The 27,017-nt window shown below is 49.3% G+C and overlaps 1 protein-coding gene across 4 annotated transcripts; it reads left to right on the plus strand.

The window, feature by feature from the left end:
* AKAP8L (A-kinase anchoring protein 8 like) lies at positions 1-26,960 on the plus strand. Of its 4 annotated transcripts, none has more exons than XR_015248485.1 (15): positions 1-147; positions 5,761-5,835; positions 10,507-10,539; positions 10,838-11,078; positions 12,936-13,389; positions 13,485-13,581; positions 13,668-13,738; positions 14,090-14,153; positions 15,083-15,191; positions 16,642-16,783; positions 16,882-16,987; positions 17,221-17,351; positions 21,156-21,208; positions 26,384-26,479; positions 26,561-26,613. XR_015248485.1 is itself a non-coding variant. In XM_086698810.1 (15 exons), exons 1-15 carry the CDS (start codon positions 12-14, stop codon positions 26,885-26,887), a joined length of 1,980 nt encoding a protein of 659 aa, XP_086554936.1. In that variant the 5' UTR covers positions 1-11; the 3' UTR covers positions 26,888-26,960. The 4 variants fall into 4 exon arrangements, 3 of the variants coding, with proteins under 3 accessions (XP_086554936.1, XP_025772044.2, XP_086554937.1); XM_086698810.1 differs by lacking the exon at positions 21,156-21,208 and having other exon boundaries at positions 10,838-10,895; positions 10,998-11,078; positions 26,561-26,960; XM_025916259.2 differs by lacking the exon at positions 21,156-21,208 and having other exon boundaries at positions 26,561-26,960.
* The last annotated feature ends 57 nt before the right edge of the window (positions 26,961-27,017 follow it).

Raw genomic sequence — 27,017 nt, forward strand, 5'->3', positions numbered from 1 at the left:
GACTCGAGCCAATGGGGTTGGGAGGCGGGTTCGGTTGTGTTAGAAGGGGCCCCGGGGATTGTCGCCGCCGCTATCCCGGCGTCGGACGTGTGGGGCAGCTGCCGGAGTCCTTGGTTGCGGTGTTAGCTGCTGCCATGAGCTATACAGGTGGGCCCGGCAGGGTAGGGGTCGGGCGTCGGGTGGGGAGGGACAGGGACGTGCCAGAGCCGCACTGGGCTCTCCCACACCTCCCCCGGGGCCTGGACGCTGCCCTCTCTGCGGTCACAAAATGGCGCCGCGGGCCCATCGCCTCAGGTTCGCCCCCCTCGCGCCTTGGCGTCTCACTTCTTTGTGCTTGCGGCTGAGCGTCCTGGCTCTCGGCAGCCCGAGGTCTTGGCCTCTGTCACCGGTGTCCGAGGGCCCTGGCCTGGGCGCCTGCGTTCTCTGAGCCCATCACCTCTGCCCTTGGCTCGGTCTCCTCAGACCCAGATTCAGGCCACCCTTTTTCGGGTCCTTAGCCCTTGAGATCGGTCGCCGGGCCTGGCTGCCGTCGCCATTGCCGCACCCTGCCCCCCGCGCAGTTTCCCTGCAAAACGCCGCAGCCACCCACCCCTCCCAGCCCCTTTGCGTGCTCCGGGCTAGGAAAGGCTCCTGGCCCCAGGCGATCAGTACATTTTTGCAGGGTTCGGGCCGAGCGGGGAGCCTCGGGGCCAAAGGGCTGAGCCTGAGCCCTGCGAGGAGTGACCGGCTTCTGTGTTAATTCATTCACCATCTGTCAGATTCATCGTGTCAGGTGCCGAACAGGCGCTGGAATATTGGCAGGAAATCCTCAAGCAGCTAACGGGCAGATCTTAGCAGGAAAACAAATGAATATAGGATGTATTCCCCGGCGGTCAGTACTCCGCGGCGGCTGCTCTGTTGCGGGGGGTCAGGGGGAGGGGGTTGGGCTCGCTGTGAAGAGGCGACATTTGGGCAGAGACCTGAATGGAGTGAGGGAGTTCAGGGTGTCTGGTCAGGGGTGCCGTTGGCATAAAGGCCCAGGAGCAGAAACGGCCTGGCTTGTTAGATGAGCAGCTAGGGAGGCCGGTGGGATTTGAGCAGAGGGGAGGGTGGCTGATGAGATGGAGAGAGGGGGCCCTGGGAGATGGTTGGGCGATTGTAAATTATCCCTGGAGGACTTTGAAAGGCCGCCTGGGTTTGCCTTTGGCAGTAACAGATGAGGCCTCTCACTCGGAGCCATAGACGAGGCCTCCCCGTTTAATGGGGGTATCAGGCTTGAGAAAGTGTGGTTGCCAGGTAACCTACATTCTGCTTAGAATGTTCGGGGGCTGACGATGGAACCGGAGCCTCTGGGGCCGTTCCGTAGGCTGTTTTATGTTGGTTTCCGCAAGGAAGTGGTGCCAGGCCTCCCTCTTCCGGCCCCCAGGCCAGGAGCTTGGTGAGAACCCTAGCTTTTCAAGTAACCATCCCTTTGCCCGGTGGTGGTTCTCAACCAGGGGCGATTCTGCCTTCCCACCCCGCCCCCGGTCCGTTTGGCAGTGTTTGGAGGTGTTCTGGGTTGTCACATCCGGGGGTGGGGTTGCTTCCCTCATCTGGGGGATAGAGGCCAGGAATGCTGCTAACCATCCTGTGACGTGCCAGATGGACCCCACCACAGTGGATTATCAGTAGTGCCAAGGTTGGACAGTCCTGCCCTAGCCTTTCCGTAGCTTTCCTGGTTCAGGAGGAAAGTCAGTCGGGTCGCGGCTGACAACTCCGGAATTGAGATGTAATCGTTTTCTCCAAGTCTTACCAGGAGGTGGAAGACAGTTCTTTGGTTTTTAGGGGCAAGACTGCTGAGGAAACCAGAAGATGGATGGTCGGGTGCTGTGGAGTAGCTTAATGAGGGAGCATTTTACATTTATAGACAAGGAGACTGAGTTAGGTCGCTAATGGCCAGGTCTCAAGTTCAACTCCAGATCTGGTAGGCTTTAATTCCTGGCTCACTGAGGGAGTCAGGCTAATGGGGTGATGATTACTTTTTCCTTGGTCTTGATCAACTGAAAACCACAGCAGCTTTATAATGTGAGTCTTTCCCTTTAAAGAAGTAGACCACTAAAGTCAAAAGCTTTTTAAGTCACATTTCAGACAACTCTTTGCCTTTAAGGAGGAGTTCTGGAGGACTTGACGCAAATGTTACCATGATTATTACGCATAGAAAATGATTACAGTAGCTTTTTTTTTTATGATGATTTGTCCAGCTTTTGAACCTAGTCTCTTTTTTTTTTTTTTTAACTTTTTTATGTTTGTTTTTATTTTTGAGAGACCATGTGCAAGCGGGGGAGGGGCAATGAGAGAGGGAGACACCGAGTCTGTAGCAGGTTCCAGGCTCTGTAATGTCAGCACAGAGCCCGTCGTGGGGCTTGAACTCACTAGCCGTGAGATCATGACTTGAGCTGAAATCGGACGCTTAACTGACTGAGCCACCCAGGCGCCCCTGAATTCAGTCTCTTTGTGTGTACTTGGGAAAGGAGGCCCTGTCTGTGGCACTGAGGGGAAGGATGAGAGCAGTGGAAAAACAGGAGAGAAAAATGCAGAATCAGGCCTTCAGAGAAAGGTCTGAAACACTACCAATCCTTTTATAAGAACATTTATCTCACACAGTGTTTGGTGTTGTTAGGAATGCACAAGTGGTTTAGCTCAATGGTTCTGGCTTGGGATCTCTCTTGAGGTTACGTTTTAGATGTCGTTGGGACTGTAGTCATCTGAAAGCTTGCCCGGGGCCAAAGGATCCACCTCTGAGCTGACTCAGACTCCCACAGCTGGCAGGTTGATGCTGGCTGTTAGTTCCCCACCAAGTGGGCCTCTCCACAAGCCTGCCTGCGTCTCCTCACAACGTGGTGGGCTGTTGTTCCCAGAGTGAATGATCTAAGAGAGCAAGGCAGAGCCTGGGAAGTCATACTCCGTGGTTTCTGCGGTCTTACTGGTTACGCGGGCTACCTCTATTAGTTTGGGAAGGGACGGCATAATGTCAGGAGGCAAGATTCCGAAGAGGCCATCTTGGAGGCTCGTTACCATCAGGCTGGAGGCAACCTAACTTCATTCCAGTTGTCTTCTGGTTCTTAGAATTTTTTAGATGTTTGTTTATTTTGAGAGGGGGAGAGAGAGAGCGCCAGAGCGGGCGCGCATGAGCAGGGGAGTGGCAGAGAGAGAATCCTAGGCAGGCTCTGCACTGTCAGCACAGGGCCTGGCGCGGGGCTCAAACTCACTCACTAACCAGGAGATCATGACCTGAGCAGAAATCAAGAGTCTGACACTTAACCCAGGGAGCCACCTAGGTGCCCTGACCTCTAGTGTTTATCACTTTTTGTCATTTCTTCAAGGAATCTCCTTCCAAAAAAAAGAATAAAACTTGGGGAATAAAAAAAGAAGCTTGGGGAGCCTGGGTGACTCAGCGCAGAGCCTGCGTGGGATTCTCTCTCCCTCTCTCTCTGCCCTTCCCTCGCTTACATTCTCTCTCCCCCTCTCAAAATAAATATAAACTTGCAAAAAAAAAAAAAAAAAAAAACCTGAGAAGCTTTATGTATTTTTGAGTAAAAAAGATGTCAGTCTGACCAAGAAGGAGGGGTTATGATACATAATTATAAATCCATGCCTGAGCCTTAGGTTTGTAGGGTCAAACCCTTGCTTATTTTATTTTCTCATCTAGAGCTGATCAGGCTGGTAAACCGAACCAAGGAGAGAAGGTTGGAACCGGACAAAAATTTATTCATACTTGGAGCTCAATTTGCTCTAGAGACAGTATCGTGGAACAAAATGTTAACATGGGGAGGACCGAACTAGAGCAGAGGTTGCCATTGACCTCTGAAGGTTTGGTGGATTGTCTTTCCTTTTTCCCAGGGAAGAACTAGGGCGCCTCTCCTTTGAATAGACATAGATCTTTTGCTCTGCAGCTTTCGTACTGCGTTCCAGTTAGTAATCCTGTCAGGGTGTGGTAGGTTCCAGCTGCAGCTGCACTGTGTACAAACCACAGTAGCTGAAGTCTGGAGCCATTTTGCGGGGGGCCATATTGCTGAACAAACAGGTTTCAGAAAGCTAGTTGAGCAAACAACGGAGAAGGTAAACGTAGGCTACTTGTGTGTACACTGTGGGGCTTCCCCACGGGTGAACCGTACAAAGCACGCTTCCAGTGTTTCTTGTGGACAGTGCTTATGTTGTAGGCATGTTGGGATGGCCCCTGGAGGGAATCCATTCTAATGTCCCCTCTTTCATTAGGAAAGGTGAAGAGGTTGGGGTGGATACTTGGGACTCTCTCCTTCACCACTGCCCAGTCTCAATTCCCTGCTCTGGGAAGTAAGGCTAAAGTGTGAGTCCACCGATCTTTGTTTGAAACCCTTGGAGCTGGGTATATTTTAGAGTTCTAGCTTGAGAGAAGGACATTCCACAGCACTTGGGGTCTAGGGTAGCACCCTGTAACTAAATGCATTATTTCTATACCAAATTGGGTAAAGAAAAATCGTAATTCTCCTCACAGGTCAGTTTAGCCCCACAATGAGTGTTGGCGTCACATTTGAGGAGAACACTTGGTTTTCAGACCTTTTTGGACTTGGAATTGCAGGGTAAGGGATGTTGGCCCTGTCCCCTTTGTTGGCTGTGGTGAGGATGAAATAGAATAAAAAGGCTCTTAGCGCCCTGCGGGGGAGACACTTGTTCAGTGTTGGCTGATGTTGGCGGCCATCTTTGTTGCTTTGGTCTTAAAAGATGAGCTAGAGAGACTGTCAACATGTGAATGCCCACCCGAGGGGAGGCACTTGGTGTATGCTTTTGCTGTAAAAAAGCTGTCAAAGTCATTGGCTTTAATTTGTCAGGAGTTGGCTCTGCTGAGAAAACGCAAATATTGCCTCTTATGGTATCCTTCATAGTTTCAGTGCTAAGGGTAAATTACTTAAAAATAATATTTCATTATCATTTTTTAAATGTTTATTTATTTTGAGGCAGAGAGAGAAGAGAGAGAATCCCAAGCAGGCTCTGCACCTATAGTGCAGAGCCTGATGAGGGGCTTAAAACTCACAAACCCTGAGATCATGACCTGAGCCAAAACCAAGAGTTGACGCTTAACCAACTGACCCACTAGGCGCCCCTAAAAATAATATTTTTAAATGTAATTTTAACAATACTATCAGGGCTCATCATTTAAGAGTAGTTTCTGGTAGAGGTTTACGTTTTCTTTAGTTGGTACTAATTCATTTTAAGCTAAGAAATCGTTTGAGAGTTGAGAAAACAGGAAGTAATACACATGCCATGTATAATATTTACCCAATATAAACGTGCTCACCCCAAGTAATTGCATTGAAGAGGTAACGTACATGTTTTTTTAATGAGAAAAAATACAAAGCAGTTTTGGTGTCAGATTTGGGGGAAGGGAAGGGGTGTTATTTGCCTTAGTATTGTTCAGAACCAAGTCCCATCCTTGTTTGAATTGGCTCATGTTTCAGTCATTTGATGTAAGTATTTTTCTTATTTAACTGAATGGTTTGGGTACTGATTTATCAAAACGAAGTTTTGGTTTACAGTGTTTAAACTTTTGTTTGTCCAGTTCTTCTGGTGTAGCGAGTTAAATATAGCCCATCTTTTCATTGGCTAATATGTTCTGGAGGTATAATTAAAGTGTTCAGAAGCTAGAATTTTTGGAGGCTTTCCATTGAGGAGAGGGCCTGCCAGCCAGTCTACACCAAAGGGTAATCTTAGGTCATCTCCACATGGCTTGTTTGGGGAAATTAACCACACTGTGCATATATTTAGGCTTTGTCCAAGGATCTGAAACCACTTTGCAGTCGACATACTCAGACACGAGCGCTCAGCCTACCTGTGACTATGGTAAGTGTGGTCCCCTGGGAACCAGAGGGTGAGTGCTCTGGTGTCTTCTCGGTTGCCTTTGACTTTGCCCTGCCTTGCTTTTCCAAATGCAAACTTGTATAAAATGGTGTGGTGGGCTGTTAGAATAGCCGGTGCTTCCCTTGGAGACAATTATGGGAAAGATGGCTGCTGACTGAGCAGGCTAGAGTTCTTGGAGCTGAAAATGATTGGTTCCTTTGGCCCTGTAACATTTTCTTAGAAGCACATACGGTCTGTGACAAAGTGTGGCTTCAGAAAATTCCCTTGAGGGTCTGGGAAGGAGAGTGGCCAAAGTCCAAAGGATGGTCTAAGCTAGAAACCAAACCATCAGTTTAGCTTCAGTGTAGCGTGTGGGACCTCTGTAAGAGAGAAGCTGCCTGTCTGAATCTAGCAGGGTTTTTAGAGACAGTCAGACCGTCCCAAGCCAGCGGGTTCCTCACATTGGGTTGAGGGACAGTGTCCGATTGATTTCTCAGTTGTGATCAGACACGCTAATTCTCTAATTCAGAGATAGCCACTCAACAGAATCCACAGATGTTATCTGGGTATGCTCTGACAACCCTAACTGCCAATAAAACCAGTCTTTCTGTGGTCTGTGACTGTTGGTGTCTGTGAGAAGGAGCCCTCTTTGGAATTAATAAGGATAATGCCTTGATTGCTGAGATGGGTAATTTGTTTTACTACTAGGGTCTGGGGAAAGACCAAGCCTACACCCTGACATTACCTCAAGAGTCACTGAATCAGTGGACATAAGTAAGCTCCCTGAAGTATTAGCATCTGGTCCCGGGGGAGAGGGAGACTTAGAGAATGTTTTGAAATTGAGTATGGAGGTATCTGGCATTTCATAAATGAGAAGCGACTTGGTTTGTATGGCTTCCCTATCCTGCCTTGTCTGCCTCACCCCTTTTAATCAAACAACAGTCCAGATTGCACATCTTTTTTGAATTATCTTCCTTCTGGTTTATAAATTCTGGGCACAAGCATTTTAACAGATGTGCCATTTGCAAATCTTTTCTCCCAGCCTGAGGATCATCTCTCCTCTTATCAAGTGAATTTCGAAGAACAAAAGTTCTTCATTTTGATGAAGTCCAATTTATCACGCCTGTGTGTGTTCTCTCTCTCTCTCTCTCTCTCTCTCTCTCTCTAAATAAGTAAACTTAAAAAAATAAAAATAAAAAAGATGGACTCCTGGGTGGCTCAGTCATTTGAGCATCTGACTCTTGGTTTCCACTCAGGTCATGATCTCATAGTTCGTGGGTTTGAGCCCCGTGTCAGGCTCTGCGCTGACAGTGTGGAGCTTGCTTGGGACTGTCTCCCTCTCTCTCTGCCCCTCCCCTACTCTCTCTCTCAAAAATAAACAAACATTAAACAAAATAAATTTTAAAAAGATTTTTTTTTTTTTCAACATTTATTTATTTTTTGGGACAGAGAGAGATAGAGCATGAACGGGTGAGGGGCAGAGAGAGAGGGAGACACAGAATCGGAAACAGGCTCCAGGCTCTGAGCCATCAGCCCAGAGCCCGACGCGGGGCTCGAACTCATGGACTGCGAGATCGTGACCTGGCTGAAGTCGGACGCTTAACCGACTGCGCCACCCAGGCGCCCCAAGATTTTGTTTTTTAAGTGATCTCTACACCCAGCGTGGGACTTGAACTCACAACCCAGGATTCAAGAGTTGCATGCTCTACAGACTGAGCCAGCCTGATTTCTTTCATTAGAGTTTTGTAGTTCTCAAAACACAGATCCTGCACATAGTTTGTTGTATCTACACCCAAATATTTCCTACTGTCAGTGCCAAGGTAAATGGTACGTTTTAAAGCTTCAGTTTTCAATCGGTCATTGATAATTTGAAGAAATTGGGTTGATTTTTATTTATTGACCTTGTAATAAACCTTGCTAAGCTCACTTATTCTTATAACCTGTATGGATTTTTTTTGAGGTTTGTTTACGTAGGCAGTCATGTGAAAGAATAAAGGTCATTTTATATTTCCTTCTGGCTTAAATTACAAGAGCAATAGAGCAACTTTTAACATTTTGAAAAACAGTCACTCGAGACCCCACCATTTTATTTTATTCTATTATTTTTATCATCATTTATTTATTTATTTTTGAGAAAGAGAGAGACGGTTGAGGAGGGGCAGAGAGAGGAGACAGAATCAATCCCAAACAGGCTTTGCATAGTCAGCACAGAGCTTGATGCGGAGCTCGAACTCCCCACTGTGAACTCATGACCTCAGCTGAAACCAAGAGTCAGTTACTCAACTGACAGAGCCACCCAGGTGCCCCACCATTTTAATACTTTTGTCAGCATTCCTAATTTAGGTAGCTGAATAATTTATGGGTGGATAGAATTGTCTGTCTTCCTTTATTTGCTTACTGTTAGAAGCATTTCCTCGTACTATGTAAGGCTTAACAGATTCTTTTTTTTTTTTTAATGTTTGTTCATTTTTGAGAGAGAGAGAGAGACAGAGTGGGGGGCGGCGGAGGGGAGGGGCAGAGAGAGAGGGAGACACAGAATCTGAAACTGGCTCCAGGCTCTGAGCTGTCAGCACCGAGCCTGATGCGGGGCTTGAACCCACGAGTGGTGAGATCATGACCTGAGCCGAAGTTGGACGCTTAACCGACTGAGCCACCCAGGCACCCCAGTGGATTCTTTTTTGATGCCTATATGAGCTTTGTCACCAAGAAGGTAGGCTGTAATCTGGATAACTATTTCCTTGAAGTTGAACATTTCCATTGGTTTATGTTTTTGTTCTATAAGTTTTGCTTATGGTGACCATCTACTTTTCTTTTTCTCTTATTAAAAAAATTACGTCCCTAAAATTCCCTACGTCAGCACTGGTCTCATCCCCTCTGGGGGTGAAGTGAGCTGTGATGTTCTTCTGGAAGGGACAGGTCTTGGAGACTCCCCAGGCCTCATAGTGTAGACAATGGTTTCCCTTTAAAGGCACCTTGTGGGGAATCCCTTCAGGGAGTCTGAATTGCCCTGGACATAGCAAGTAGTACCTGGAGAGTGCTTGCTGAGTCCTGTCATCGGGCCATCACCTACTTGTCCACCCACCTGTCCTTGTGTTTACAGAGTTAGTGCCCATTCCTGCTTCCTTTACTTGTGCTTCCCTGCTCTGTGCTGGCAGATTTTCGGTGGCTAAAGCGCTGGGGGACCATATACAGGCCTCACGAGCAGAGCCCCAGTGGGTCTGCCTGTGCTTCCCAGTCCTTTCTCCTTTTGAATAGCTGGTGTCCACTGTTCCTGGTGCAAACATCCACACGACTGGGCTCTTGTTAGCTGCTTCAGCGAAGTGTGTATTATTCCTTGTGTGCTTCTGCCAGCCTCTTTTCTTGCCTGTCAGAACTCTCCTTTGCCACTCGTGTCTCTCCTGATTTCCTGCTCTGGGCTGTCCCTTTGCTGCTTTCTAGTTAGAAGTGGCTCCTTTAGTGAGCAGTGCTCTCGGCCTGAGCCGTGCCCAGCACTGCCAGCCTGTGCTTTTGCGTTCTCCAATTGATAGTTGAAAAACTGAATGAAGGAGAAGCCTCTGCTTTGGTTTTACCAACTGAAAGGATTTTTGCTTTGTGAGCTCTGGCACTCGAGGTGCATTAGATTTAATGGTCACCTAGGGTTCTTTGCTGGTTTCTACACCTCCCCATTCTGTTTATGTGCTGGATTGAGGAGGAACCTGAGTGTAGGACCTCGGGTCTACGCCTGGCCTGCGCTTTTCCATCTTTTCAAGTTAATACACTCTTGCTCTCTTGTGGCTGGACTCTTGCCATTCATCATGCTGCCATCTCACTGAGCTTTGGTCCCTGCCTTGGGATGAACATGTCTTGTCTATCTGCAGGGTAGAGACAATAGGGAATAAGAGGCAAGTCTGGAGTCTCCCCAGAGACATGGGGAAAGTGGTCACCTGTTCTGGTAGACTCCTCTGGGGAGAGGAACCGTGTTTGCTTGACTTGGAATTCCCACTTGGCTTTGCACTTTGTCAGTTCTCACTGGCTTTATGTTCCTGAAGGAATTGATTTTTCTCATGTGCTGTGATAAAATCCAGAGCATATTTAGTTTATAATCCAGATTGTCCTCTCAGTAGCTTTTGCAAGGTAGGAGTTGTGCCTTGTCCTTACCTCTGCTAACGTGTTTTAGCATAGCACACACATGCAATTCAAGGATATGGTGGCCCTCCTTGTTAAGGCATATGCTTGGAAGAGTAGGATGGTCAGTTTCTCTGTTCCAGATGGCTTTTTTGGGTGATTTGAGTGATGTGATTTTCAGAGTGGATGTGGGCTCTGTGCCGAACTTCTTGTACAGCACTGTCGGTGAGGCACCGGCATCCAGTCTCCTCTTCTGATTGGTGCTTAGCAGGAAGTTGGGGTAATCTAATTCTGGCTCCTCGGGGAGGAGTGTAAAGAGCCAGTTCCTTAGCTGACAGTGTTGGCAAGGAGGGGGCCCTTAAGAGCTGGTCAGAGCCACAGAAGTTTGGGCACCAGGGTTAGGGAGTGACCTGGGTCGTTTATGTAGTGCTCTGAAGCTCAGGGCTTCCCGGGGGAGATTCAGTCTTCTGTAATCAGTCAGATACTGGGAATCATCGTCTTTGTGTCTGAAGTAAGCTCTTGTTGTATTGTCATCAATTGTAGATGTAATTACGCTTTTACTGTTTGTAGGATATGGAACTTGGAACTCTGGGACAAACAGAGGCAAGTATTCCCATGATGGCTCTCCTGTCCCTTGGGATTAAAATGGTTGTGTTTCTACCACTGCCCAGCTTTCCCAAAGTGTATCGGGAGGTATCTTCGGGGGGCCCGGGGACTCTGGGGCCAGCTGCTCTTTCACAGGAGGTCCTGTGGCTAGGGCCCACCCAGCCTGAGGTGGCTAGGGTCCCCATTTTGTCTCTGTGACAGATGTCCTTGTCTCTGTGTTTGTCTTGCCGTCTCTGTGTGCATCTCCTCTCCCTATGCCTGCCATCTCTGTCTGTCTCTGTCTTCCTCATTGCAGGCTACGAGAACTATGGCTATGGCTATGGCTATGGCCAGGATAACACCACCAACTATGGGTATGGTATGGCCACTTCAAACTCTTGGGAAATGCCTAGCTCTGACACAAATACAAACCCTAGTGCCGCGGGTAGCGCCAGTGCCGATTCCGTTTTGTCCAGAATTAACCAGCGCTTAGATATGGTGCCACACTTGGAGACAGACATGATACAAGGAGGCATGTACGGCTCAGGTGGAGAAAGGTGAGTGGGTGTCTGCCCAGGGGTGAGACTCTGCAGGGGCGCTTGCTGCCTACTGGCGTCTCCCTCTTTGAACCGCCTCCTATGTCTGCTTCCTTTCTTCTTGCTTTGCAGCTGGGGCTCCCAAAGACTGCTTGGGGTCCAGTGCGCTTCCCTTCTCTGGCCTGGGCCCCTTCCCTGCCCCTTGCAATTGCCTGGTGGCCAGCCTCTCCCCCAGCTTGTAGGGTGAGGAACAAGCCCTAACAGGGCTGGTTTCACTATCCTCCAAATGGCTCTTCTCAGGACCAGAGTGTTAAGTGACCCCTCCTTCTGGAGACGGCCATTTGGAGGAGTTCTCCTGAGGCTTTGTATCCTCAGATAGGGCTGGTGGGGGGGATGAGTCCTTGGGGCAGACCACAGCGAGCTGGGCCATCCCCACATAAGAGACAGAGCAGATGTGGACACTTCCTGTCTGCTCTTCTGAGCCTGACCCACATGTGCCTCTTGGGCCTCAAAAGCACCTTTGTGAGGCACTGTTGTTGTCCTCATGTTCCAAGCACGAGAGGTCACATCCCTTGCCCAAAGGGACCTAGGAGCAGGTGGTGGAGCTGGGCCTGCCACCTAGACCTGCCTGATTCCACAGCATCAGGTGGTGGGCGTCTGTTACTGTCTAAACTGGTGCTGGCGTAGAAGTCCTAGTGCCCTAGTGAGAGGCTTCAGTGAGGAGGGCATGTGATGGTGTGGGGCAGCCTTGTGGCTCCAGCTGATAGATGGGAGGAGAACAGAGAGTAAGGAGGGGTCCAGCCGGGCACTGGTGGGTTCAGGTGAGGCCCCGGGGCCACTGGGGAGCAGAGGCTGCCAGAGGGACTTTCATGCTCTGGCTCTGTCGCAAGCAAAAAGGGTGGGGGGAGCCCCAGACATGCCCCCTGTCCTCCTGCTTGGAGCCGCTGTGCTTGCAGCTGAGGGGCTTGGCTGTTTGCTCAGTGGCCAGGTGGACCCCTTCTCTGCAGGTGCCGGCTACTTGTGCCCCTTCTTTCTGCAGTCTGGGGCTGGGGGGCAGGACAGGGGAGGGAGTGACCAGGTGGTGCTGGCTGCTTCTCCCGCAGCTGCTGCTGCTGCTTGGCTGCCCAGCTTTGCATGGAGGGGCCCCCGGGCCTGCTTGACGTGTGGGGCCAGGGCTGGGGGTATGTGGGCTGTTCCCACTGTTAGAATAGCTTGTGTGGTGCTCTCTCTCTCCCAGGAGGGAGGTTTGGCCTGCCTTCCCAGTTGCTATGGAGGGTTCCATCCCATAAGGTTGATGCGATAGAGCTCTTTTTCTAGGCCCTGGGCAAACCCACAGCATCTTTCCTGGGAAACCCTCTCCACTTTGTCTCCCCTCTCCTTTTGGGTGGTGAGGACCTTTGGAGTGCTGGAAGTTCCCTCAGCCAAGGGGGATGAGACCAGCACAGGGTTTCTCATGGACATTATCAGCCCTTTTGGACAAGCATTCGTGTGCTGGACTGCCCACATACCACAGGGTGCTGGGCTGCCTGGCTCTGTACAGGTACAGGCTCTGTACCTGAGGTACAGCCTTGGGCATTGTGGTTACCACATACATATGTACATGCTTCATAAGGGCTGTGGGGTATCTCTGCCCCTATTTGAGACCCTCTCCACCCTATTGTCCTTTTTCTTAGGGTCCCCAGGCTGGTGCACGGGCTTCCGAGAAACCTTTTTATTGGCATTTTTAAACACTGTGCCTCTCTGACAGGGTGGGGTGGGTTAGAGTGGGATTTCCCATCTCCAGGACAGGGAGCTACTGGGAAAGGCAGGAACAGTAGGCTACACCCAAGGGTAATGAGACCTGAGGGCCTCCCTGATGCTTTCCACCTGCTTCTGCAGATATGATTCCTATGAGGCCTGTGACTCGAGGGCCATTCTGAGTGAGCGCGACCTATACCGGTCAGGCTACGACTATGGCGAACTTGACCCCGAGATGGAAATGGCCTACGAGGGCCAGTACGATGCCTACCGTGACCAGTTCCGCATGCGTGGCGGCGACACCTTTGGCCCACGGGCTCAGGGCTGGGCCCGGGACTCCAGGAGTGGCCGGCCGATGGCCTCAGGCTATGGGCGCATGTGGGAAGACCCTATGGGGGCCCGGGGCCAGTGCATGCCTGGTGCCTCCCGGCTGCCCTCCCTCTTCTCCCAGAACATCATCCCCGAGTACAGCATGTTCCAGGGCATGCGTGGCGGGGGCGCCTTCCCAGGTGGCTCCCGCTTTGGCTTCGGGTTTGGCAATGGCATGAAGCAGATGAGGCGGACCTGGAAGACCTGGACCACAGCCGACTTCCGGGTGAGTGGAGGAGGCCGTCCCTCTGGGCCCCTGACTGGGTGGAGCAAGGGTCCTAGAGCCACCTGCCCTGACGCAGCTCCCTCTCTCTGATCCAGACCAAGAAGAAGAAGAGAAAGCAGTGCGGCAGTCCTGATGAGCCAGACAGCAAAGCCACCCGGACGGACTGCTCGGATAATAGTGATTCAGATAATGGTGAGCTGGGGCGGGCACTGGGCTGCTGCCCCTGTCCCCTGCCCCATGGAGCTCCTGGACTGAACTCATGTTGTTTTGCCTTTCAGATGAGGGCACTGAGGGGGAGGCCGCAGAGGGCACTGAAGGCGCTGAGGCTGTGGAGAAGGGCTCCAGAGCAGTAAGTGGCCAGGCCCTATGTGCTGTCAGCAGGTGGGGCCTGTGAAGAGTGGGCTGGCTGAGCCCCTGTGCTGCAGAGCAGGGCCCTCCACGGAGGCCACGGGCCATCCTGGTCATGCACGTGTGACCAACATGAGAGAGGTGGAGATCTGATAGAGCATGGGCTGCGAGCAGGCCACACAGCCAGAGCCCAGGTTTCTTTATCAGGAGACGGTGGAATGAGCCCCCCCGTGCAAGGGCTGCTGGGAGGATGTGAGGCTCCGTGCTTGGTACATAGCAGGGCCTTGTCATTTAGAGCCTTTGTAAATGACTGTACACGCTTTAACGTGGGGCAATTGAAATGGTGTTCTAGGAAGGAGAAGATGAAGAGGGAAAAGAAGAAGGCAAAGAAGAAAGCAAAGAGGATGCAGAAAAGGGTGAGTCTTCTGAGCGGCCCGGGTGCTGGGGCGGCGCTTCCAGGCACTCACAGTTGGAGGGATCCAGCTGAGGGCAGGGCTGTGACAGATGTGTGGCCAGCTGGGGCCCTCCCTCGTGGGGCTGGCATGTGCTGGCGGGGGGCTCCTCTTCCTCTGTTCCCTTCTCACTCTGCCCCCCCCCCCCCATTCTTCCCAGACAGAGGCTGTGGGTGGCAGTGGTCCCTGTATGCCTAGTGCATTGGCTTTACCTTTCGGTGGGGGCAGCAAGCAAGAGAGTTGGGGGGAACCCCAGGCATACGCCCTACCCTCCAGTAGCGCACAGCTCCGAGTCCTCAGTGGCTGGTGTCTGAGCTGGGACCCTCGGTGGAGTTTTTACGGCTCTGGTTTGCGTGTCCTCTCCCTTAGCGCCTCTCCAGCCCCTGTTGGGAGTCCGTGTCCCCCTACCTGAGTGATGAGCGCCAGCAGGTACCTAACAGTAAATCCAGCCTCAGCCCACTGTTGCCGCGGTGCGCCGTGGGGGGTGGGCCGAGCCCTGTGAGCTTTGGGGTCTTTACCTCTGGGGGCTGCACTTAGGCCTCAGCCATGGCCTCCCTGCATCCCGCCACCTGGCCCCTCTGAACTTGTGCCAGCGTCCCCACCGAGATGGCTTCTGTTTGCCTTCCAGCCTCCCTGGGGCCCACTCTGTGGAATGTGGGTGTTCTGGAGAGCGGTGGGGTCAGCCTGTGTCCTCCCCTCTTCAGGACCTAGGCCAGAATGGTTCCCTGCCCAGCCCAGGGAACCCAGCCCTGCTCGTGGCCGGAGTCCTTGTTCGGACAGCTGCTTTCAGGATGGACTATCTGGAGTAGAAGGCGGGTGATCCAGCCAGAGGCCCCAGGGCCTGCCCTGACCTGGTGGAGCCAGGCTAGTGACTGTGCCCTCTGTTTCCACAGGGGCCCTCAGCACCCAGGACGATAGTGGCCAGATCAAGCGCAAGTTGCAGGCAGGCAAGAAGAGCCAGGATAAGCAGAAAAAGCGGCAGCGAGACCGCATGGTGGAAAGGTAACCAGCTGCCCTCCATTCCTTTGCCTCTGCCTCGCTCGGGGGCTGCCGCCTGAAGAGCAGGGCCGTAGCTCTGCCGCCTCGCCGCCCTCTGGCCTCCCTTGGGAGCTGCCACCTGCTCGGCCGTGCATGGACCCTGCTTCCCGCCAGGCCCAGCTCCCAAGGCCTGACTCCATCCCTGCCCCACTGCGGCCGCCTGGCGACCGCTAGCGTCTTTGACCTGAGACCCGACACTGCTCGGCACCGTTGCCCAGAAGCTCCAGCGCTAGGTCACTCGGCGCACGAGCCCCGAGGTGCACTGGGGGCCCGCTGCCCCTGCGGGAGGGGGCCAGCTCATCAGAGACTCGAGGTCCAAGGCGCCTGTGCCACCCCAGCTAGCTGCCAAGAGGCCGTCGCCGCGCCCAGGAGACATGGCAGCACCTGTGGGCTGTGGCAGCCTTGGGCCTGCCCTCTGCCCTGCCCGCCGGCCCTGTCAGGCCGGGCCTGTCTGCGGCTGAGCCCTTCACGCCCCTTGGTCGGGTCTGTCTGCCCTCAGGGCTCCCGCACTGGCGCTTGCCTCCTCCTCCTCCGCCTCAGACTCTTGCTCTTGCTGGACCTTCCTCAGCCTCGCCGGCGCCCGGCCCCTGGGCTCTCCAGACAAAGCTGACCCCGTGGCCCAGATAAGGACGTCCGGCAGAGGTAGGGACCCGCCCCGAGGCCTCGGTGGCGGCTGGCCTCCTCCGCCCCTTGCCACGGCGGCCTGCTCCAGCTCAGGCCCCAGACCCCGGGCTTCTGCTGTGGACACCAGGCCCAGACAGAGCACCTCGCTCAGGTGACTCCAGGCTGCCCTCTGGCAGGCCAGGCGGGCGCCCTCCTTCCAGCTCAGACTGGTCTCTTCTTGGAAGAGGAAGATGAGGCAGCAGGAGCCCAGGCCTGCTTGCCTCCCATCCCTCCCGACACCACCCCCAAGCATTCTGAGCAGAGGATGGGCTGGGCCTTTCAGTCCCCCAGACCCAGAAGGAAGATGCAGCACCTTTTCGGGCCCTGCCTCGGGACTGCGTACTCCACTCTGCACCTCAGGGCCACCTGGCTCACGCCAGGGCATCCTTCCTTCCGGTCCCCAGCTGGGCCAAGTGCACAAGCTCCTGCCCAGCCTTGGTAGAGAGGCCCACCGGCAACCTTCCAGCGACTCCTTGCCTGTTGCAGCAGCTGCTGCCTCAGGGTTCAGCCTCCTGTCTGGGAAGGAAGAGCTCCTCCCCTGTCCCCCACGTTGCAGTAACTGCAGCCTGCAGACTTTCTGTCCCTTTCTACTCCCAACCCCACTGGTCCCAGCCTGTCCCCCTGCTGGGACCGAACGACAGAGGCCCGTGAGCAAGGCCTGTTTCAGGGCTCGCAGCTGGGTTGGGTGAGGCAGCAGCGCTGTACCGTGGGACCCTCGAGGCCTCAGCCCTTCATTTCTTTCCTGTGGCAGGATCCAATTTGTGTGTTCTCTCTGCAAATACCGGACCTTCTACGAGGAGGAGATGGCCAGCCATCTCGATAGCAAGTTCCACAAGGAGCACTTTAAATACGTAGGCACCAAGCTCCCCAAGCAGACGGCCGATTTCCTGCAGGTGAGCCTTGGAGCGGCACAGCTGCTCTTAGCTTTTCGGACTCCTTGGAACATAGAGTAGCCACACAATCCTTGGAATCTCCTCGGTGTCTTTGGCAGGAGTATGTTGCCAACAAGACCAAGAAGACAGAGGAACTCCGGAAAACCGTGGAGGATCTTGATGGTCTGATTCAGCAGATCTACAGAGACCAAGATCTTACCCAAGGTAAGGAGGTTCCATCTCACTCCCAACTAGGCAGGGATTCAGCCTGCCCTCCTCTGGTTCTGAGTGGGGTCACGACACCCCTCTGTTCCCCCAGGGAGGGTCAGCGAGAACAGCCTCAGGCCCACGTGGAAGTGGCAGGGCGAGGTGAGGAGCTGGTCTGGTGTTTTTCCCAAACTGCTGGGTCTGTCTTAGGCACCTGGAACCAGTGGTGACTCTCCTTCTCCGCCCTACAGAAATTGCCATGGAGCATTTTGTGAAGAAGGTAGAGGCAGCTCACTGTGCAGCCTGTGACCTCTTCATCCCCATGCAGTTTGGGATCATCCAGAAGCACCTCAAGACCATGGATCACAACCGGAACCGCAGGGTGAGTGGCCACGGGTGTTCACCTGCCATCCTATGGGTTGACTTGGTGAGGCATCTGGGAAGGTCCTGGGGTTATAACCTCTGCCTGCCCATGAGGAACTGTAGGAAGTGTGGCAGGGCAGGCAGATAGAGACATTTCCGGCCCAGTGCAGTCAGTACAGCTACAGGGAGAGGGGAGGGAAATGGAGACCCTGTGTGGGAGAAGGTGTCATCAGAGCTGGACTGTAACGCTATGGGATATGGGGGCCTCTGTGCATAGGGGCCACCAGCCAGAATAGGTTCAGAAACCAAACAAAAAGTGTGCAGTGCAAGTGCTGCTGGAGGAGGGGTCGGGGCTTCAGAGGTTCACGAGGGTTGGGATGACGGTCTGGGCTCACTCCTGTAGGCAGCACAGTTTTTAGGTCAGGCACTGTGATGGGGTTAGAGTTGGTGTTGCACCTGGTGTGGAGGGAGACGGTGCGGAGCGGGGAGTGGAGGAACTGCTGTAGTACCGAGATAGAGGGGGGCCTCTGCTTTTCGAGTGAGGAGAAAGGAAATGACCGGGAGTCTGGGATGTCTCAGGTTTCTGGCTTGGGTAACTGGGTGGCCAGAGCTGCTGCTAAGGTGGGGGGGTAAGTATATGGTACAGGGAAAGGAGCGAGTCTGGCAAGAAGGTGAACAAATTCAGTCTCGTTTTCCAGTGTATCCCCAGTGCCTAGCATAGAAGTTAGGGGTGGGTGTTTTGTGATTGAGGTGGTGGTGGCTGTTAGAGATCCAGTCTGGATGGAGGGAAAGAGCTGAGAAGTTTAGGACCAGGTCTGGGCCAGAGTGAGGCTCGACTGCCATCACCTGGAGGAAGGTGAAGGGGATTTATGGGCAGATGATGACAACCAGGGGAAGTGTAGGAAATAGCATTTCTCAACTTTTTTCCACGGCCATCAGATTCATCTCTGGTCTTTCTTGGTGCACTAATTCTCAACAGTGGGATGCGGTTAGGTGGTTGAGGAGATCTTGTAGGGGTCTTGCCATGACTGGGGTTTTGAACTGGGAGCTGATAAGGGCTAGGCAGAGAGCAGATGACAGAGGATGGATTGTGCATGATATTAAAATGTGGAAAATCTAGGTGACATGAGGATAGCTAGTAAAACATAAACTCCAAATTGATCCTAAAAGAAGTTTACAGAAGAGAAGAGGGGCACCTGGGTGGCTCATTTGATCAGGCATTCTACTCTGGATTTCGACTCAGGTAGTGATCTTGTGGTTCGTGAGATTGAGCCCCATGTCGGGCTCTGTACTGACATCTTGGAGCCTACCTGGGATATTCTCTCTCTCTCTCTCTCTCTCTCTCTCTCTCTTTCCTGCTCTCTCCCTCTCTCTCTCAAGTAAATAAACTTAAAAAAAGAAAAAACCATAACTACTAATAGAGGGATTTGGAAGGGTGAGGAAAGACAGAAGATACTTAGAAAGCACCAGAAATCATTGATATGTGGAGATTTGAGTATAATTTCAATGTCGTATTTTTAGAGATTCCAACTATGGAAATGAATGGAAACCTTCTAATTATTATTTTTGGTAACAGCTTTATTGAGATATAAATCGTATATCATACAATTTACCCATATAAGCTGTATGATGCACTAGTTTTTAATATATTACAGTTGTGTAGCCATCACCATAATCAATTATAGAACATTTTCATCACCTCAGAAAGAAACCCTTTAGCTGTCATTCCTCTCCCCCCACTCCCCACCCCTCCTGTCCCATGCTTCATGCTTCCTTAGTCTTAGGCAATCACTAATAATACTCTTTGTCTCTGTATAATGTCTCTGGGTATTTCATGTAAATGGGATCACAAAATACATGGTCTTCGGTGATCAGCTTCTTCCACTTAGCATAACGTTTTCAGGGTTCATCGAGGTAGCATGTGTCAGATTTTCATTCCTTTGTATGGCCTAATAATACTCTCTTGCATGCATAGACCACATTTTGGTCTATCCATTCATTAATTTGGGCATTTGGATTGTTTTCACTTTTTGGCTATTATAAATTATTCTGTTATAAATATTTGAGCATTTGTGTACAAGCTTTTGTGTGGGTAAATGTTTTTATTTCTCTTGTGTATGTGTCTAGGAGTGGAATGTCTGGGTCAAAAGTAACTGTTTAACTTCTTGAGGAATAGCCAGTTTTCCAGAGTGGCTGCGCCATTTATATTCCCTATCAGCAACTGTGTGAGAGTTCCAATTTTTTCATACTCTCCAGCACTGGTTATTATCTTTCTGACTCTAGCCATCCTAGTGGGTTTGAAATGGTATCCACGGTTTATTTTTTATTTGGATTTCTCTAATGACGATGATGTTGAGCATCTTTTTTTTTTTCCCTTAAGTTTATTTATTTATTTTGGAAGAGAAGCGCGCATGCACGCGTGCGCAGAAAGAGGGAGCAAGAGAATCCCAAGCAGTCTCCGCGCTGTCAGCGCAGAGCCTGATGTGGGGTTTGATCTCACAAATCTTGTGATTATGCAAAATCCAGAGTTGGATGCTTAACCAACTGAGCCACCCAGGAACCCTCCCCTCTGGTTTGATGATCTTTTGAATGGTTCGTTTAATCCATTCACATTTAATATTATTGTTGAGATTATTAGATTTACATTTCTTGTTCTGTACCCCCTGTATTGTTTTTTTGTTGTTTGTTTTGGTTTGGTTTTGGTTTTAATTAATTTTTAATTTCCTTAATGATATTTTTTGTGCTACATTTTTAGGCATTATTTTTTGAGTGGTTTCTCTAGGCCTTATCTTACACATATTAATTTCTCAAAATCTCTGTGAGGTACAATAGCCTAATTTCAGTGGGATTAAGTTACTCACATACAGCTCTTTCTACATGGGAGATTTTTGTGTTATTACCATTATACATAGTATTTTATCTAAATGTGTTGTAGTTCCAATAACATAAAGCCAATGATACAATAACAGTGTAATTACTGCTTTACATAATATTATGTCTTTTAAAAAGGAAGCTGACAGGAAGAGAGGCACCTGGGTGGCTCAGTTGGGTAAGCGTCCAGTTCTTGATCTCAGCTCATCAGGTCTTGATCTCAAGGTCGTGAATTCGAAGCCCCACATTGGGCTCCATGCTGGGCATGAAGCTGACATTTTATTGTATTGTATTGTATTGTATTGTATTGTATTGTATTTTAATTTAATTTAATTTTATTTAAAATGTTTACTTATTTTTGAGGAGAAAGAGTGCACGCATGAGTGGAGGAGGAGCACAGAAGATCCCAAGCGGGCTCTGTGCTGACAGCAGAGAGCCCGATACACAGCTTGAACTCACGAACCTTGAGATCATAACCTGAGCTTAAGTCGACACTCAACTGACTGAGCCACCCAGACACCCCAAGCCTACTTAAAAATAAATAAATAAATAAAATAAGGAAGCTGACAGGACAGCAATTATATATTTGTAGCTTTTGTTACATTAGCCTTCTTATTTTTTATTTTTGGTTCTCTTCATTTGTGTTCTTCCTGTGGATTCAAGTTCCCACTTCCTTGTTAGTTCAATACAACTTTAGTCCCCCCACCTTCTTTTTGCTGTTATTGGCAAACATATTTCTCTATGTTACAGGCCAAACAGTACTCTGTGTGTGTGTGTGTGTGTGTGTGTGTGTGTGTGTGTGTGTGTGTGTGTGTGTGTGTGTTTTATACAACTTCTTTTCAGTCAGTTGAGAAGACAGGCAAAGAATTATACATTCATAGTGTCTTTTATAATTACCTTTGTTATTTTTTCACATGGATCTGAATAACTGTCTGGGGCCGCTTGCTTTCAGCCTGAAGAGCTTTGGTGCTTCTTACAAGGTCTGGTGGCAGCGGACTCTCTCAGGTACTCGTTTTGGGGAATGTCTCTATTTCACCTTAACCTCTGAAAGGTAGCTCTGTTGGGCGCTGGAATCTTGGTTGATACTTTTTGAGCATTTTCAGTGTCATTTCACTGCCCCCTGGCCTTGTTTCTCGTGACAAACCAACTTTTAACCTATTGAGGTTCCCTTTTAAGTGATGATTCATTTTTCTTTTTCTGCTTCAGGCGTTTTCCTTTGTCTTTGACTCAGCATTTTTATTACGAGGTGTCTTGTATGGATCTCTTTGTATTTATCCTACTTGGAGTTTGTTGAATCTCTACATTCAAATTTTTCATCAGATTTGGCAAGTTTGCCTACATTTTTCTTCATCTATTTTTTTCTGCCTCTTTCTCCTCTTCTTTTGGTGTTTCCATTATGCATATGTTGGGTCACCTAATGGTGTTCCAAGGTTGTCTGAGACTTTTTCTTCATTCTTCTCTGTTTTTCAGATCATATCTACCAATCTATAGGTTCTCTAAGTCTTCTGCCAGTTCAAATCTACTGTTGAGCCCATCTAGTGAATTTTTCATTTCAGTTATTGTGCTTTCCAGCTCCAAGATATGTTTTAGTTGTTTTTTTTTTTTTTATAATTTGTCTCTTTACTGATATTCTCTATTTGATGAGACCGTGTGATTATGCTTTTCTCTTCTTCCTATCCCCACCACAGTCTTGCTACTGTATTTGTTTATCTGTTTGTTTAGTCAAATTATTTTTTAAGTCTCTGCCAGAGTGAAACCTTTGCTTGGATGCCTTGAATGAGGAAGCTGTGAGCACGGGCCTAGCCACCCTGGGATAACAATGGTTTTGACAGGGTTTTTTTTTTTTCTTGCCTAGACTACCCTTAGCTGTTACAAACTATACAAATTGTTGACTGATGGCTGTGTTGCTTTCAGCAATGCTTTGAGGCATTAAATTGCTCTCCAATCTGATCCAATTAAATAAATCCACACTCTTCTATAGGAATCATCTTTGAGGTCATGGTTTGAGAGTTCTGAGCCCTGGAGGCTCTTCTTAACTGTCCTACTGGTTCTGGTAACCAGGGAAGCTGATGGTTTAGTTTACATTGTTATCAAATCTACTAGTGTCCCTGTTTTTCTGCATACTCTCCTGTCTTGAACTTCTTCACAGTCTTGTGAATAAAGTAAGTTCCTTTGGGAAGAGATTTGGGAGCTCCTTGTTTTAAGGCCTACCCCTGGGTAAAACCTGCACCTAGACTATGGAGCTGGGTGTGGGGATTATGCAGTGTTGCTTTCTCAGTGCCTGCTGCTTTAGGAGAGACTGGGGAGAGAAGGTGACAGCTGTAGCCTCTGGTCTTGGTTTGGTTTGCCTCTCCAAGGCACAGGACCTCTGCTTTATAAATAAGCCAGAGCTAGGGCAGTGTGAAACCTACTATTCTCAGCATACTGTGCCCTAGGTCAAGCCTCCATTCCATGAATGGGGGGCTGGAGAGAAGAAGGGCGCCACCATCTCTCAGATGAACTTGTCTAGAACTTAGCTTCCACAGCAGGTAGCTCAGAATGAGAATTGATGACTTTCCGTGCCTCCTGAGAAGATGCGGACTTCCAACTGTGATGAGCTGGGTAGAGTCCGAGGCCTGTGTTGTTGGGCTGCAGCATCTGGAGTGGGTTTTCCCATCACTCTGAACTGGGAAAGGCAAGAAAGCAACAGGTCATGTTTAAACCACCACAACTCACAATCTTTACTGAGTTTTAGTAGCTTTTCCTTAGTGTTTCTTCATTCACTGTATGTCCTTAGGACCATTTCCCTTGACTTGAAAGGGTTGTGGTGTTTTATAGTCTTCATCAGTTTCACCGGGGAGCAGGTCCACATAGCTTGTCAGGTTTCCATGCTGAAAGTCCATCCCCCATTGCATTTTTAGGAAGACTTTTTAACCTTAATTCCAAAACTCTGATAAGGATAATGTCAAAATGAAACTGTAGATCAGTTTAGTATTAAAGAATGAAAGTGCTAAGTAGGGGTACCTGTCTGGCTTGGTCAAATAGAGTATGCAACTCTTGATCTTGGGGTTGTGAGTTCAAGCCCCACGTTGGGTGCAGAGAGTACTTAAAGATAAAATAGTAAAAATAAATAAAAAAGAATGAAAGTGCTAAGTATAAATTACTAATTACCAATCCAGTGTATTCAATTCAATTCAAGCATGTAATACACTATAGAAGTATAATTTGTTTCTGGAATATAAGGATGGCTTGATAAGAAATTAGCACCCAGGGGCGCCTGGGTGGCTCAGTTGGTTAGGTGTCCGACTTCAGCTCAGGTCATGATCTCGCACTCCGTGAGTTCAAGCTCCATGTCGTGCTCTGTGCTGACAGCTCAGAGCCTGGAGCCTGTTTGAATTCTGTGTCCCCTCTCTCTCTGCCCCTTCTCCACTCATGCTCTGTCTTACTCTGTCTCTCAAAAATAAATGTTAAAAAAAAAGACACACATTAAAAAAAAAAAGAAATTAGCAACTATCAGTGAGTGTGAAATACTGGAAATGAAAACTTTATATGCAAATAATCTGACTATATTCTTAGCAAGGCTGAATGATTACAGCAAAATGGCCTTAGAATTAATAGAATTTGACAAAGAAGGGGAATTTAAGATAACATACAGAAAGTAATAGCTTTTGTCCATTGTAGTAATACCCAGTTAGAAATGTAAATGGGGAAAAATCTACTCATAGCAATGACAAAATCCACAAAATAGGAATATAGATTTAAGAAGAAAGGTATGGGATCTTAAACTCGAGGATATGAAATAAGACTTCAGTGAATAGAGGAATATACAGTGTTCTTCTTCGGAGATTTAATAGCAGAACAAAACAAAACTACATCTCCCCACATATTAATGTGGACAGTTAATGGGATTCCATTCATACTCTGGGGAGGGAGACAGAATGAAATTGTTTGAAAGTTTTATGTTGTAGAATTAAGTCTAACAGTCAAGAAAATTATACAAAGGGCAGTAGTTGAGTTCAGGGACTTGGTTCTTCAGGTAATAACCTTTTATGAAGCTACTGCAATTAAAAACAAAAAGTGATATTGGCATAGTAATAAAATGGTGGAACCAGATTAGAGAGTCTAATGAAAGATCCCAGTATGTTTTGGAACTTAGTAACTGTTAAAGTCAGTACAGGTTCCTTATCTGAAATCCTGGGGCCAGATGTTTTCAAACCAGGTTTTGTTTTTTTTTTTTTTTTTTTTTTTTGGTTTCAGAACATCTACACAGTAATGATCGCTAACATCCCTAGCAGGATCTGGGAAAGTGACTTGTAGTTGAACCATAAGTAATTCTTCAAGTGACTTCTATTAAGTGGGATAAATAAAGACGGTATAAAAATATAATGGAGTTTTAGGGGAAAACTTTTCCTTCTGGGTTTCAGATTTGTGGAGAAGGGATTATAGACTTATACGTCCATTCAACAGAGAGACAATGGTTTATCTCATAAATTTCTGGAGAAGAAAATTGGACCCCTAACCTCATACCATATATTCAATTCCAGAAATAATACACGTGAAAAATAAAAGATAACAGCAAAATTTAGAAGATCGTTTGTTTACCTTGAGGTAACAGAAAGCCTTCCTGAGAGCAAGCCAGGAAACCCAGAGGTTGTGGAGAAGATGACCTCATAGAAACGCTGGGCAGGTGGCCCAGCGTGTGTATCAGATCACTCAGATTTTGCTGTTGGGCAGGGCAATGCCCTGAGAGGCAGCACACATTCTTTTCTCTTTCATTGGACCACAAAAGTATCCAACAGTGATAACATCTGATGCGCTGAGGAGGCCAAAGGATAAGTACATTGTTTTAATACAGGTGGAGGAAGCTCCACCTACTACAACTTACAGCTTTTTTTGCAGAGTACTGGGGCACCGTCACTTTGGGGAACCTGTTTGGTAAAATTAAAAGCACCAACATGGAAGTATTTAAGGTTATTTTGGTGGTGTTTGGTTATTGTAGCAAAAATCTGGAAACAATGTAAATGGGCTTCAGCTGGGAATTGTGTGTACCTCTCTGGTGCCTCCAGGGAGGAGGATAATGTGTTGGCAGGTGAGGAATTGGGGAGGAAGTGGGCTGACCTAGTATCCTAATTGTGCATCTTTAATTTGTTTCATTTTGAGCAACAGACCTTGAGGTCTGTTGGTATTTTCCCCAAGCAGTAGAGAAAATGAGTAAAGAAGTGAAGGTTGGGAAAGGGAGTAGAAACAGCAAGGGAGATGATGACTTATAGAGTTGGCTGGGGGGCCGCAGTAGGGTTTTGGAGGTGGGCCCCTCCTTCCCATGCCAACAAAAATAGCTTTTATCCTTGTCTTTCGGCTTACAGCTTTCTGCATAATCTTTATAATGATGAAAGTGAGAGTTGCCTGTACTCCGCCCATCACACACCTTTCTTATCACACAGGGGGAGAGATGAGCCCTATTTGTGGACTGCACGGTGATCTTTTTGAATGTATGATTTAACAAAAGACCATTTAGGTGCTTTCCAGTTTTTGACTACTGCAGCCACGTGCATGAATGTTTCCAAGTCCTAGTATAGATTCCTGTAATGAATTACTGAGACATTTTTATTTTTAATACATTTCATTTAAACTGCTTTCCAGAAAGGAAGTAAACAGTTGGCCCTCTCACCATCAGGGGTAGAACTGTCTCTCTCCACTGAACCTTGACATTTGGGGTATAATTCTTCATCTTGGGGATTCTGTGGGTTAAAAGGAGGTATATCCCTTAAATGTGCTGTTTGACATTTGTGTTCCTACTTTTATATTCTCCCTGTTGATCCTAACGAGTCCCTTGCATATGGGCGGTTGGCTTCTTGTTGGGGGTTGCACCTTCAGCATTTAGTAGGTTTCTTAATTTGTTCACTGTTTGTAGTTTTTATGTAAGCACATTAGATTTCTGCTGTACAGCTGTAAAGACTTGTTTTTAATCAATACAGTAAGTATGGTGTAGAAGAAATGGAGCATCTGAACAAAGATTAGGTCTGGGCTCCGTGCTTGTACCCAAGGTACACTTGTCCACCTATGCCACGTGGTTAGAATCCTCAGCTGTGCTAAGCTAAGGGTAGAGGGGTTTGGAAGGGCTCCGCAGATCTGGAGAGGTGGGGGAGGGCGGCTTTCTGGCGCCGAGAGCAGCCTCTCCAGCCCTGCCTGCCTTGCTTGCAGCTCATGATGGAGCAGTCCAAGAAGTCCTCGCTCATGGTGGCCCGCAGCATCCTCAACAACAAAATCATCAGCAAGAAGCTGGAGCGCTACCTGAAGGTGAGGCGCGCCGCCCCGGGGTCCCCCCCTCCCCCGGACCCCGCGGGTCCTCCCTTCAGTATCTGTGTCCCTTCCCCACAGGGTGAGAACCCGTTCACGGATAGCCCCGAAGAAGAGAAGGAACAGGAGGAGGCCGAGGGCGGTGCCCTGGACGAGGGGACGCTAGTAGAAGCGGCAGGGGGCGCGGAGGGTGCCGAGGGCGCGCCGGCGCAACCCCCAGTGCCCCCGGAGCCCGCCCCTGGGGCCACGTCCCCACCACCGCCGCCGCCCCCCGAGGAGGAGGAAGAGGAGGAGGAGGAGGAGGCCTTGCCCCTGCTGGGCGGCGCGCTTCAGCGCCAGATCCGCGGTATCCCGGGCCTCGACGTGGAGGCCGACGACGACGAGGAGGGTGGTGGGGGCGCACCGTGACCTGGGCCCGCGGCGGGCGGGACCCGCGTGGCCAAGGCTGGAAGCCGAGCCCAATAAAGTTCTTTCTACCCCACTTTTCTTGTTCGTTTGTTGGTGTGCGGCAAGGTCGGCGTAGTGGGAAGCGGACTGC

Source organism: Puma concolor, chromosome A2 (genome assembly GCF_028749965.1).
Source record: "Puma concolor isolate L17-30 chromosome A2, mPumCon1.1.hap2, whole genome shotgun sequence".
NCBI classification, from domain to species: domain Eukaryota; kingdom Metazoa; phylum Chordata; class Mammalia; order Carnivora; family Felidae; genus Puma; species Puma concolor.